The sequence below is a fragment of the Apis laboriosa genome, unplaced genomic scaffold (genome assembly GCF_014066325.1).
Source record: "Apis laboriosa isolate Shangri-la unplaced genomic scaffold, ASM1406632v1 scaffold14551_cov152, whole genome shotgun sequence".
Lineage (NCBI taxonomy): Eukaryota > Metazoa > Arthropoda > Insecta > Hymenoptera > Apidae > Apis > Apis laboriosa.
Genome location: NW_025221576.1, coordinates 376,104 through 390,531, shown reverse-complemented (window position 1 = coordinate 390,531; position 14,428 = coordinate 376,104). Strand labels below are relative to the sequence as shown.

The window sequence follows — 14,428 nt, the reverse complement described above, 5'->3', positions numbered from 1 at the left end:
TCCTCTTTGAAAGAAAACAGATCAGTTTCTGAAACATGTTGCAAAGAATCAGTATCTTCAACGTCAGAACTATCTGTTATCGATGCTACAAAATCTGTAGACAAGAAATTGGAACAAATTGAACACGTTAGAAATGAAACGGATGAAGAAGAAGAAAAAGATCAAAAGATGTCGGTCATACTTGAAAAATCAATGCAAAACTCTGTTTTGGAACCTTGGAATCGTATTAGACGAGATAACGAAGAGGATAACTATCCTCAAGAGAATCCAAGTACATCTTCGCAGGATGATACTTCTAATCAAGAAATGGGAACAAGTACGGATGAATGTGTATACAATGAGTGTGAAATTTTAGAAGAAGAAACTTCAACAAATAAAGATTCGAACGAGGAATCTTCTAAAGAACTTGATCCTGCAGAAACAGACTCAACAAACGTTGAAGATAGAGAACAACGGAATACAAGATTTTCAGACGAATCTGAGGATAGGAGTGGACTGTATCCTTCTTGGTATCGAGAGCCATCTTTTGACAAAAGATATTGGTCCAGTTATGAAAAAGAAGAACCTTCTCATCATTTTATAAGGATTCCTGTATTCCCTGGGAAATGATATCTTCTTTTTAAAAATAATAACCAATGGCAACATTTTTGTAATTAATTAATTGTTGTTTACAATAAATATGAATACATGAAGAAAAATGAAATTTATTGAGTATTAGATCATTACAATTTATCATTACATATTTCATTGAATACTACACAAGGAAATATAAAAAAAATTATATTACAAAAATAACACATTAATAATATTGTAAATAGTACACTTAACTTAATATTATTTTTTGTTATTACGTTTACATTGGTGGGCAGTTTTTCTTTAAAGCTAAAGATTTAATTTAATAAGTTTGATATTGATTCATCATCTTACAATATTGTAAACTAAGATTTTATCTTGTAAAAAATAATGTAAATAATTTTGTATCCCATCTCTGATCATAAAACATTAGAGAAATATCAGATGTTTCTATTTTCTGAGTAGAAATGATACTCATAGAGATGATGTTGATCACGTGTTTGCGATCCAATTAACAATACCACTATTTATACTTATTCCATTAGCAAGTTAACTGACTCAGTCTTCTTGAAGACCAATCTACTTCATCATCAATTTTTGATGATTTTTCATCAAGTTTCTTAATAAATAATAAAAAATAATAATAATACGAAGTTCATCTTCGAGAATTGATAATTTTCAAGAATCTTAAATCTTTTTTAATGAAAATTAAATCCTTTCTATTCCTCTTCTCTATCAAGTTCGTTCCAATCATCCGAAATAAACGGATTTCAATTTTTCTTTTCATTCATATACATATTCATAAATATCCGTTTAAGAATCACCAGAGCTCTCATTAATTTTCAAATCTGCTGCCTTTTCATTGCATCAAGTTGTCAACATTATAAAAAACGACGCCATTAACGCCATTCAGAAACCATTTCCTTGGCGACTATTCCTAAGTCGTTGCCTGTACGCCACTTGTTGTCGATAGACGAAGAGTGGTCGAAGAGCATAAGTGCCAGCTGCTGTTTCGAGATCCTCGTCTTCCACCACGTTGCGTTTCTCGATCGAAATCCCATCGAATTTTCTTTCCGATCCATCCAATTTGCTCAGGAAAAGTATATACGCCACTGGAGATGAATTATCTTCAACTTTGTTTCCAAGATTAGTCGGTTCTTGGAGGAAAATTGGATTGACGAGTGGACTGGTATCGTCCTCCGGTTTGACCGGAAATGCGGCGCAGCAGCCAAGAAGAACCAGAAGATGGACAATTACGATCGACTTCTGAAAAAAGAAAACGTAGAATTTTATTTTTTTTGTTTTATTTTAATAATTTTTTCCCAACATATTCTTACATATTCTCTTCATGATCTCACCATTCTTATCAAGTCAGTGTAACCTTTCCTCGAAGTCGAAAATCAATCTCCCAATTCTCAAGCTTCACAACACTTTTTTCAAGAAGAAGAGAATGCTTTAAGGTATATATATATCTTACAAATCTTTAATCTCTCCGTTCGACAAAGATAAAAAACAAAAACAAAAAAAAAAAAAAGAAAGAAAGAAAATACAATACTTCGCGTATTTTTCGATTCTCCTGATCCTATAAATAAAAAGTCACCAAATCTGCTCGAAACAGCTCTGCAACAAGTTTGTGCCCCGACAATGCATTCTTGCAGCATTTATATGAAATAATGACGTCAAACGGGCCCATGCTAATCGTACAATGACGTTTTGTGGTAAGTGATAACTGACCTGGTAAATCACGATACATTTATATATATCGATGCATCTTCAAGTGCGTGTTTTTTTTTTTTTTTTTTTTCTATCACGAGTCCTTCAAACGCGGGTGAGAAGAGTAGACGTAGACCAATAACCAATTGCTCGTGCCAATCTTGATCAAACACGGTTGGTTATTCCTCGCAGTTTGGCACACCTGCTACGTAGAAAAATGTTTGATGTTCGATTAACGATCCCCCTTTATTTCGCTATGATTCATTTTTCAGTTTTCGCAGAAGGTGATTAGGATCGACGATTATTATTAAAATTGTCCAACGAATCATTGTAAACTCATTCTATATATTTTTGTTTAGTATACGAATTAATTTGACACGATAGGGATGATCGTTTACTTACTGGAAATTAACGAATCATCGACAGAATTGTATTAAATAAGAAATCAATTTTCCGTGAATATTTTCGTATTATTCGAAACGTTTGAATTTTGTGATTCATCGTATCTTATATTCCGTTTATCTTTCGTTAGAGATTAAAAAAGAGATATTGGAAATTATTAAGATAAAATATTATAGAAGGGTATAGAAAGTGCACAAAATATAGTAAACGATTGCTGTAATAAATATACGTAAAAGTTACGTTACGTAAAATTTGTCTTATTTTTCATTAAATTCTCGGAACGGAATAAATATTTATTTTGAAACAAGGAACAATTCAAGGAATGGTAATAATATATCCAAGATAATTCCAAATGAGAATAGTATAGAGCAATGATTCTATGTATCTAAAGAAAGTTAAGAAACCGATAAAATTCTTAGAGAATTCCAATCGAGTCTATCTATTAGATAAATAATTTCTTTTTATTTATCAATCACGAGGAAGTAGATAGAATAGTAATTTATTGTATGGGAAAAAGGAATGTGTCTCACAAAAAGTGTTGTGCTACGTTGAAAACACGTCGAATCAAGCTTAGTTTCTGTTGTACCAAACAAATCTATTTATTTCTTTCAGTCAAGTCATTCATTTCGTATCAAATAAATAATCTTTCGCTTCTTTGAGGCGTACTCCGTGCGTACTCTTTCCGTGTGTCTGTATGTTCGTTCGTTAAAAAGAAAAAAAAAGAAAAAAAAAAGAAAAAAAAAAGAAAAAAAAAAGAAAAAAAGAAAAAAAAATCAATTCAAAAACGAATTCTCTCTCTTTTTCTTTCCCCCTTTCTTTTTTGCACATTCATCTTTATTTTTCGAAGTGTTAATCGGATGCGATCTTGTCACGCGATTTTTTTTTCTTAGGTTTCTTTTTATTTTTATTTATTTTATTTTTTATTTTTTTTTTTTTTTATTTTTATTTTTTTTTTTTTTTTTTTTTTTTAGGCAGATTTTATTTTATTATTTCTCAGGCTCGGCCTCCTCGTGAACGGTTTCGCTGGTTTCGGTAGTAGTTTCGCTTTTAGATCTGAAAGAAATCACCAGATGAGGGTATTTCGTGGCTGCTGGGAAGACAAGTACGAGAAATTAAACAAGCACAAGGCCAAACAGGTTAGTAATAAACAAGGTCTGTTAGAAACGCGAGAGTAAAGTTAGTAGGCTTGTTAGTATATGGGCATATCGATAGATTTGAATTCACTCATACCAATCTTCCCGAGTGGGATTATATTAAATGAATATCGTTGGGCTGGGTAACCGATGAGCCAGGTTTCAGTGTTAATGTATATTCGCTATTAATAAAAATTCTCGACGTGAAAAAATATACGTTGGAATATTTTAATAATTATGCATTCTATTATATATACCGATTATGTTATATTTTTTTTTTTTTTACATTTCTAATTTTTCTTCTCGCGAATTTTAAACTCTGAAACTCTGTCATCTGGTTGCGTTAATTAAAATCTAGGGGGATAGTGGAATGAAAAAAAAGTTGGAAAGTACGAAAAAATCCTTTCCTGTATTGATCGATCTAAATATGTAAATCGGGGAACCTCGTCTACGAGTTGTTCTTATTTAGCTTTTTCTACATTTGGGAATAAAAAAAAGAAGAAAATATGCGTCGTGAGGGCACTGCGCATATCGATATTTTCCTGCTCTTGTCTTTTTCTTTCTCGTTGCGAATGAATAACATTTTATTGCATGCAAGCCGTTTTCTCTCATGCTAATCAACTGTTTTTTTCTTTTTTTGATCTTTAATGTTCTCTAATCGGGTCGTGTAAAGAAGCGAAGTGACGTTCAAATATATTTTTTTTTCCCCATTTTCATCCTCTTTCCAATGGCCAATTACGATAAATTATCTTGAAAATCTTTTTTATCTTTTTTTTTGTATAATCAGCAACAATACAATTCCTTCATTTCACTTCTTTTGACCCTTCTCTTCTATTATCCTTCCTCTCTAATTCTAACCAAGTGTTGTTACGTTTCCACTTGTCACTCGTGTGTTTTTTTATCTTAACTTTACACTTAGAAACACCACGTCTCGATACATCTTCTACCATGATACATTGTAAATATAGTTGTAACTGTATTGAAGTCGATACGCAAAGATGCACTTTGACTTCAGGGAGAAGTAACTTTTTACCATTGCCCGTTTTTCGTTTCTTTTTTTTTTTTTTTTTCGAGGATAAATTAATATCGTTATTTAATTCTTAATATTCGTTCTTATTTTCCTGATTCTCGTTTTTTTTTTTTTTTTTTTTTTTTAATTAGTTCGTTCGTTCGTTTGCTTGCTTCATTTCTCACAACTTGATTCTTAGTTTTAAATAATTTGACTGTTAAACAGATTTGATCGAGCTACAAGGATAGTTTTTCTTTTCTTTGTTGTTCAATTACATTGGGTGATTTTATATTATAAACACTAAATATATTATATATAATATAAAAAAAATTCTTTTTCTATTCTATATAACTTTCTACTTAATATTCCTTAATCCTTAGTATACCAGGGCACGTTGATCAACACTTTTTCATTAAGAGACTCTTGGTGTTTCGTTTTAGTTATTGTATTAGTTTATATCATACATTTTGCTATAACAATGTTCCCGTAAAACTTGACAAAAATACTTTTAAGCAAGTAACACTCTATAAACGTTATTTATTTAAAATATAAATTCCGTTGTTATTATTATTATCATTATCATTATTATCATTATTATTCCGACTCCACATTCATTTTTTAACATTTAGTTTTAACATTTTCTGGACTGTCCCCACCGTCGATATTATTTCTTTCTTTCCAAGTTCGTACGAATATACGTATTTACATGAAATTTTGTTTCGATATTGATATTCGTGAGAAATATAAATATATCGATATCAAATGTTGTTGTTATTATACGAATGTATAGACGAGTCGTGTGTATAGAAATGTATATTTGCTTTGCGAGTCCCTTGAACGAAAACCCAAATATTCAATATACCAAGGATTAAAAGGAAAAATTCTTCTTCTTCTTCTTCTTCTTCTTCTTTAAATACTGCTAGGGGGATAAATAATTTAATATTTATAATCTCTTCTATCGAGATTAATTTTAAAATCTCGTGGCTCGATTGTTCAACAGTCGCAATGACAATAGATTTACTAGAACGGCTATCTATTTCTAAATGTACATACATGTTATATATATATATATATATCTAATATATAATAATGTTTAAGTATATGCATATTGTCGGAATAGTAAAGGATTCATTTGCTGCGATATCTGCGCTGTTCCAGAAAGGCGAGGGGTATGCATAACAAGTAAGTCGTAAATATCAAATGCTACTACCGATCGTATTCTCGCTATTGGCTCCTTTTTCTTCCCTTTCGTACTCGAATAGGCACTTGGCTATGTTTCTGCGATTTCCTTTTAGCGTCAGTAACATTTACGTCTATTGTATATACGATGGAGAGATTTATTATTATATGAATGGAGAAAAACTGAAATTTTTGCAATTTACGAGAAGAAAATCCCCTCTTCGTTTTTTTTTACATTTTTTTTCTCANTCTCATTATTTTTTTTTTTTTTTTTTTTTTTTAATTCTTCCTCTTCGAATTTGATTATCTGATTCTTATATAATATATTTTTTTTCTCGATGATCGACGAAATATCTTTTTCAAAGACGTTTTTGTGACTCTTTTCGTTTCTCTCTCGTTATATTATTTTTTTCTAGAGGCGAAATGTAAGGATAAATGTACGTCCGTATGAAATCTCACGACCGTCGATCGTAATATTTCATCTTTTTCACTCTCGTATCCCTTCATACCCAATATTCAATATTTCAACGTTCATGCTCTCTCTCTCTCTCTCATGCATGAAGTATTCGCGCCAAGGCGTGTCAATACTTCCTCCTTTTTCTTTTCTTTCCTTTCCTTTTTTCCCCTTTCTTCTTTTATTTCTTTTTGTTTTTCTTTTTCTTTTTTTTTTTTTTTTTTTTTTTTGGAACTTTAATTAGCACCGTGTCTTTCGTGGATTTTAGTTTCTCGAGAATACGTTTCTTTCTCGTTCCTCGTTTCTCTCTCACGCATACGCTCTCACACTCTCACACGCTCTTCGAGAATTTTTTTTCGATAAGCTTTCCACGATTAACGAGAACAAGGGAATCAGACGAATGTTAGCCTAACTTTTTTTTTTTTTTCGATGATCTTACGTACAACGATGATGATTCGATGAAATTTCCGAATGAACGCGCGAAACACGGTTAATCGTTAATTTCTTGCCTTATTAATTTCATCGAGAGACGCCAGTTTAATACGAGAAGTCAAAAGTGAAAAAAAAAATGGCGACAGATATTTAGAATTATTAATAATTTTAGAGTACCATAAATTTGACGATAAGTCATTTTAAGGCAAGAGATTAATGACGAAATACATTAAATTAGCTTCAAATGAATTTCATTTTTTGATTAACTCGTCGGTCGTAACTGTTACAAGCTTCCTCGTGTTTTCTCTCATTTTATTTGTTTAAATTATATTGAAATTCGAGTTATTAACATTTTTAATTATCGCGATATCACGATATATCTCGAATATTTCAATATTTATTGAACAAAAATTACAGAGAAATCTAGAAAGTAATATTACTATTTAAAAACAATAAAATTTTTTGTTATTATTTTCAGACCTTTTTTATGACGGTGATCCACATCCGAAAATTATCTTCCAAAAGTATACATTTGACCAACACTTAGAAGCTTTAAACAGTTTTAATTACAAGAGTCGAACACTTTCACTGTGACTTTAATGATCGCGTTCACCGTGTTTCTAAAAAAAAAGAAAAGAAAAAAAAATATAAAAAAAAATATTAAAATTTATCATTCCTCTAGGAACACCACTAACATATCTCACGTCCGATCGTAATCGTTTTAAACAAAGGCTGACACACGTGCCGTTCTCCTTGCTTTGAGAAAGCTGTTTTCGCACCATTCTCGTACCCTATGAAGGTTATGTCATTCGAGCGTGTTTTAAATATCGTTAAAGAGAAGAAAGAAAACGCGTCTGGGTTTACACATCTCCCTAACGGTAATATAAACGTACGAATATACTCTAGACGAAAATCAGGTAACAAGATATACAATGGTGCATACACATAGATGAACTATACCGACGACAGAATACTGTATTCAACTTTGAACATGTTTTTTTTTTTTTTAACATTGCTTCAAATGGAACATGATGACATCTCTACAGATAATATAAGACTATATGTTCGATGTATTATCGTTAACGAACACTTAAACGCATAAACGGTGAATGTAAACGCGTATTTGAAAATAATTTTTTCACACAGGGATCGTATTCCAAACATCTTACGATTACCGACGTAATACAAAAGTACAAAATACGTTTGTTCACGCGTGCTTTCTTTCTGGGAAAGAGGATGAATCGAGAGCAATTAATTTATACCTTTGCCTCTTGTTTCAACTTCTTTCCCCTTCCTTTTTTTTTTTTTTTTTTTTTTTTTTTTAATCTTAGAACACGATCCTGTAACTCTTCTGCAGTTGAAGAATGATCGTGACCACTTATATAGAAGCTCAGTTTAAGAGTACGGTTTTTTTTTTTCTTTTTCTAAACATGTTTCGTACTCATTTCTTCGTTTTCATTTCTTTTTTTTTTTTTCATTTTTTTAAAAACTTCCTCTCCACTTAGAAGCAATTAGACGTACTCAGTCTTTCCGCGACGCTCAATGTACTTTAAACGGTTTATCATTGAGCAAATCAGTTAGAATTCGTGTTTTAGAAAGATGCGTTTCTTTTAACCCCCTGTTTCTTCTTCTTCTTTCCTTTTTTTTTTTTTTTTTTTTTTAATTAAAATTATTAAAGTTTAAATATTTTAAGATTCAAATACTCGATATGAATAAAATGCGAGAGAAACGTTTCAATAAGGGGTTAAAAGTGTATAAATAAAATTCACTAACGCAACCATGATACGGTTCGTTATTTCAAATATATTCCGATCGAATCAGTTTTTGATATTAGTTTTGATAATATAAAAGAAAGTATCAATTTTTGACAATCAATATTTTTTGATTAAATGGATCGTTTACAGTAATTTTTTTTTTTACTTTGAATATATACATAAGAATCTTTCGAATATATACATAAGAATAAATGATTAATTTTTAAAATTAGTCGATCAAGTATCAGATATTATTTCGATAGTTTACATTGATGTATATATTAAATGTATGGATATCAAAAACTGATTCATAAGAATATCAGATATTTCTATGTACAAAATTTTTGTTGGCTTTTCATTATTTGGCACCCACTATATCGATAGTTTCATCACATGAAATGAAAAACACAAAAATATTTCAAAATAGCACATGATAAGCACCGTAGCAAGTTTCGTTAGTCGAAATATTCTTACGTCGCTGCTAATTATTTCGGTATCACACGAAATTTATTAATTGTCGATTTTCCGTATACCAGATGTGTGTTTTTATGTAAAAAATTTCCTCGACTACTTCAAGTACAAAATGATTCATGTTACAAACGATTACGAACATTTTACGCAATTGCGTGAATTATTTTTACGAAGTATACAGAATATCGAAGGCACAATTTGCCATGTTAAACGAAATATCTCAATGACGCGTTTCTTCAAGAAAAAGAGAAAGTCAAGAAAATTTATCTTTTTTTCTTTACTTATAATCCCAGGAACAAGTTTCGAACGAAATCGATGACTCTAAATAAACATTGAACTGCCATGTAAGAATGGATCATGATATTTCACAGGTATAGTTTATGCTAATTTTTAATATGACTTCACTTTTTGTCATGAATATTTTATAGATGAATGGACTTTACTTTAATGAGTAAGTTATTCATAAAAAAAACATTTACATAGTATATTATAATTGCAAAGTTCGTTAATATTTCTCTACGACTATTACGATATAATTAGATTCTAGCAAGATGATTGGGTACTTATAAATTTTAAATGAATAATTTTGATACTCTGGATAAATTGCTATTAATGAATCTAATTTATATAGAAGGTTAATAATTGAAAATTCTTTAAACTCTAATTGTTAAAATTGATCGTAATAAAATTAATTAAATTAAAGAAATCTAAATTTATTTAAAAATTGTAAGAAATAAAAAAAGAGGAAATTAATACTTTTGATTGCCTCTATTATTAATTATTACTTTTAAAAAGTAAATCGATTTTACTTATTGGAATATCATGCACCCATATTGTGTATAATCTATCTATTTTACGTGAATCTACAATTATTACAATATGCGAATAAGAATACATTTACTTGTTTTAGATCTTTACACGTGTTTTTCTTCCTTCCTAATTCATAGGACATAGGATACACATTTAATGATTAGAGTTATCAAACAATTAAAAAGATACTCTTTACTCCTATTTGAGGCAGAAAATAGTCACGAAGTAAAAATCTAACTCAACATATTTCTTATTCCATTTCTAATACCGGAAACACGAATACGGAAAGATCTATCAAGTGTGAAATGCAGCTTTTAAAACCTAACGAAATGATTTTTCAAAGAATGTATACCTTCTAGTATGTTATACATATTCATTGAGTGAATCACAATATAAAAATACAAATCGAAGGTTTTTTCCTTTTCTTTCGTTCTCATTTCGTTCTCATTAACTTTCTGATCTTTTTTTCTTCTTTCCTTTCACTTCTTTATCGTGCAACAATGTCTTTTATAAAATGCACTTCATTAGAATAAGTTACTTCTCTTTACGTTTCTTTGATAATTGGTATGTGTTCCTCATTTTGTTGAATTAATTGATAATTCCTTATTGATACAACGTCTCACAACGATTGCGTGTGTTATTATTTCGAGTTATATAACACTAAATGCTTCTCCCTGATTAATTATTTTTTCAAAACGGCAATTAATGACACGTGCAATAGAACTTTTAAATATTTCATGGTGAAAGTAACTATTCTTGAATGTGCGAATCACCTAATATCACTGACATCTCGATTGTCCATATACATGTGTGACAGAAAAACAATTGTATCCTAACCACGCATGTACAAATAGCCACATATTGCTATAATACCCCCACCAACAATTGCAGCGCCTATGCCTATTGTAAGAGGTTTAAATAATGACCTCTTGAGCTTCTGCCATTCTTCAGTCTCTTTTTGACGACGTTTCATCTCTCGTACTTGTGCTGCCAAGCGTTCTTTCTTCTCTTTATTACGATGACGTATTTCATTTTTCCTATTTACATAAAATAAGTATTAAAAGAAAAAAAAAAGATATTTATATAAATACATTTTTTTTTCGAATAACTTACATATCTGGACTGGACGGAGGACTAATTGTTTGTATAGAGTTTTCACCGTCACTGGCATTATCATTAGGCACTACAACACCGTCAGAATTCTGTTCATGTATATTGTTTGTGATTACTGTAGAGTTTACACCAGTTTGTAGATTGGTAATGGATGTCTCTGTTTGAATTGATGGTTCTCTAGGCAATGGTTTATCAGGTGGTCCAGTTAATTCATCTGATATTAAATAAAAAAATTATATTTTGTAAATTACTTTAATCATTCAATTCATCATTCACATACCATTTCTTGATATTGTATTCGAAGTTAAATCTGCCATCATGCTACGTGTTAAGGATTCACCTCTTGGAGGTGGCAAAGGAGGTGGTTCATCTTCCTCTTCATTTGAAGAATTACTAATATTACTTACCACATCATAATGATTTGACACTATTTCATTATTAATATTCTGTAAATATCACAGTAGTTAGTAACAGTTAGGAATTGCAATGAACCACAGTAGCACAATATTATTAGAATTAATTTATATTATAGAAACAATCATGTGCTATACAAAGATAAATATTTACATGGAACATACAACAAACAATAGGTTAATTCAGAAAGGAAAAACTAATAACATTGTACCACTGTGAATTGGTATTAGTTACCACGTTATTGGATGGCAATTGTTTTGCTCCTTCAATGATAGCAGCATATGAAAATCTTAATTGATCTGGTGTTTGAATTAAACCCATTCTAGATCTTCTCATTTCTATTAATATATCTCTAATATTCACTGAATTCAATCCATTTTCTTCAATCTATAATAAAAAAGCAATCTCTTCTCTGTAATTTTTAAATTTTTTCTTTAATATAAATAATATTTACCAAAACAAGACAGGTATCAACTAAACAAAATGTTCCCGATCTTCCAATTCCTGCAGAACAATGTACCACAGGAGGGCCAACATTTTGATCTAATGTTCCTGATTGCCTAACATCTGTTAAAAAATTTAAAAAAGCTGTAGGACTTTGTGGAACACCAAAATCTGGCCAAGTGGTATAATGAAAATGTAATATTTCTCTACTTTCTTTTGTTTCCAAATCAGTTAACCTATAAAATAATGAATTATATATATATATTTATTCAAATATATTGAATATATAAAAATATTTATAATTTAATTCTTAATTATTTTCATACTTTAATATTCTAGTTGTATAATCCGATGATTCTGTTTTACTGATATATTTTATTTTCATACCAACATCCGGAAATATCATTGTATTAATCATGGATTCGCCAAGAGGCCAATACTGATAACACTTAACATGATTCTTTTCGATTATTTTATTTAACATTAACACAGCTTTAGAATTTTGCTCCCATATCATTAACCAGAAATGGCCAGCAGTATTTTCCAGTGGTCCTTGAGTAAGAATATATTGTCTACGGGCATGATCTACCTATAATAAAAATAATTTTATTATTATATTTTTTTTTTTATTAGAATTAAATATCTTGATACAATATCTACCTGGATGAGATTAGCATTGATATAATCACATGGGCCTTTTTTAAGAACAATTCTACTATGATCATATGGTAAAACATCTCTGTAACGATTCAAATTTTTGTTTTGTGGCTTCTTTGATTCATTGCATGTGTATGTAAAATTGCTGCATTCATTACGTATATGCTGTAAAAATAATATTCTCTTTTATAATTATATAATATCATATAAAAGGAAAAACATAATTTAAATTTTAAAATAATTTTCATTTGTCTAGGAAAAAAAATAATGTTTAATATTTGTTAAAAAATATCTTATTTCATTTATATAAATCACAGTATCAAATATAAAGTATATATTTTTTGAATCAAGATATTTGACCTTGATAATAAAATTGTGCACAATTCATGCAATATTTAATAATCTTTCTGTGAAAATTACTTTCCAAGAAAATAAACAGATAGGTCAGGGAATTGAGAACAATTCATGCATTGTAAATATCGGCAGAAAAACGAATGTTAGGGAGCATGCAATAAAGAATAAATTCCTAGATTTGTTATTGTATTGAATTATATCGATGTACAATAAATCTAATTTATTCGTAAAACTTAAATTAATCGAGCACATTTCCGGAATGACGAAAATCACGAAGGAAGTTGTATGCGATCAAGAATGGGTCCATAAGATAAATAAATCAAAACTTGATAACAGACATGTGATATATATATATATATATATATAGTGCTATACAGGTTTCTCATTCACGAGTACGAAAGACCGTTAAAAATTCACAAGCGTACGATGAGATTTCGCGACAGATGATAACGTGTTGATACCTATATGATTTTCAATTGGCAAATAAACATCGTTAAACGAGATTGAACAAGATTTCATAACTTGTGCATCATCAGCAATTAATAGCCGTGTTAGCGGAAAACAATTTTACGATGCAGTTTAGATTACTGGCTATTAAAAAGATTGACATTCATGGATAGAATTGGCGTTTCTCGCGGAAACCGGAAGAAAAGACGTAAAAACGGAAGAAGAAGGAGAGGAAGTGGCGATCTTTACCTGATAGAGAATCGCCCAGGCTCCTTTCGAATTGATCTCAAGATATTCAGTTTCTACATTACTAATTCCTTGCTCGCACGTCTCTTGGCTGGTCATTCTGTCGGCTCGTTCGCGACTCGGTCTCTCCGGCGCTCGAAAACGGCAAAACGAGACGAAGCACGCGAAGAGGCTGGGCCCCGGCCGCGCACGATCTTGCTCTCTCTGTCTCCGAGAAAAAGGCGTCTCAGGCACGGAGCGGTGCCATGCGTGACGCGGATTCTTGCGAAGGGCAGCCCCCGCCGCACGGGAGACGAAAACGTGTCAGCACAACTCTTCAGACGTAGGTACACCTTCGCTCTCTATCGTACACACTGCACCACTCGCGAACTCAACCACCACCGATCGCCTTCACCTCCACTGCTACCAGCGCGAAATAAGAGCTATCGTGCTGACATCTTTAGAAAATCGGATTTTCTATCTCTTTCTTTTTCTCTCTTTTTCTTTGTTACTACTAAATGAAATCGGGGCAATGATCGTCGCCATATTGTAGTAATCTACGCATGCGTTTTAATGAGCGCCAAATAGAATTTCGTTTTCTGAAATAAATTTTTAAAAAATATTTTTGAAAATATTTTATAAAAATATTTACGTATGAAATAGACTTAATTTATTATATACTGAACTATATACTCGAAATAGACTTAATTTAATATACAATGAACTTAATTTAATATACAATATACTCTTATAAATTCATTATTTTATTATAAATAAATTTATTATAAATTTGTAGTAAATAAGATCAATAAGATTAAATATTTTTTGAAATTAATATTTCGCA

General features: G+C 30.5%; 1 protein-coding gene across 4 annotated transcripts; it reads right to left on the bottom strand.

Moving 5' to 3' along the window:
• Nucleotides 1-3,262: 3,262 nt before the first annotated feature.
• LOC122710332 (tyrosine-protein phosphatase non-receptor type 1) lies at nucleotides 3,263-14,004 on the bottom strand. 4 transcript variants are annotated; one of them, XR_006345920.1, is made up of 9 exons: nucleotides 13,609-14,004; nucleotides 12,562-12,723; nucleotides 12,228-12,490; nucleotides 11,912-12,137; nucleotides 11,692-11,844; nucleotides 11,324-11,489; nucleotides 11,044-11,257; nucleotides 6,041-10,967; nucleotides 3,263-3,741 (listed from the first exon to the last, which is right to left on the bottom strand). XR_006345920.1 is itself a non-coding variant. In XM_043928104.1 (9 exons), the coding sequence occupies exons 1-9, from the start codon at nucleotides 13,702-13,704 to the stop codon at nucleotides 3,675-3,677; spliced, it is 1,458 nt and encodes a 485-aa protein (XP_043784039.1). In that variant the 5' UTR covers nucleotides 13,705-14,004; the 3' UTR covers nucleotides 3,263-3,674. The 4 variants fall into 4 exon arrangements, 3 of the variants coding, with proteins under 3 accessions (XP_043784039.1, XP_043784036.1, XP_043784038.1); XM_043928104.1 differs by having other exon boundaries at nucleotides 10,857-10,967; XM_043928101.1 differs by lacking the exon at nucleotides 3,263-3,741 and having other exon boundaries at nucleotides 4,953-10,967.
• Nucleotides 14,005-14,428: the final 424 nt, after the last annotated feature.

Bases quoted from the DNA above. Each gene is read 5' to 3' on its own strand.
- LOC122710332 (XM_043928101.1), bottom strand. From the start codon at position 13,704: ATGACCAGCCAAGAGACGTGCGAGCAAGGAATTAGTAATGTAGAAACT. The intron at 12,491-12,561 runs GTAGATATTGTA...TTTTTATTATAG, and splicing joins TCAATGCTAATCTCATCCAG to GTAGATCATGCCCGTAGACA. The intron at 12,138-12,227 runs GTATGAAAATAA...ATTATTTTATAG, and splicing joins TATACAACTAGAATATTAAA to GTTAACTGATTTGGAAACAA.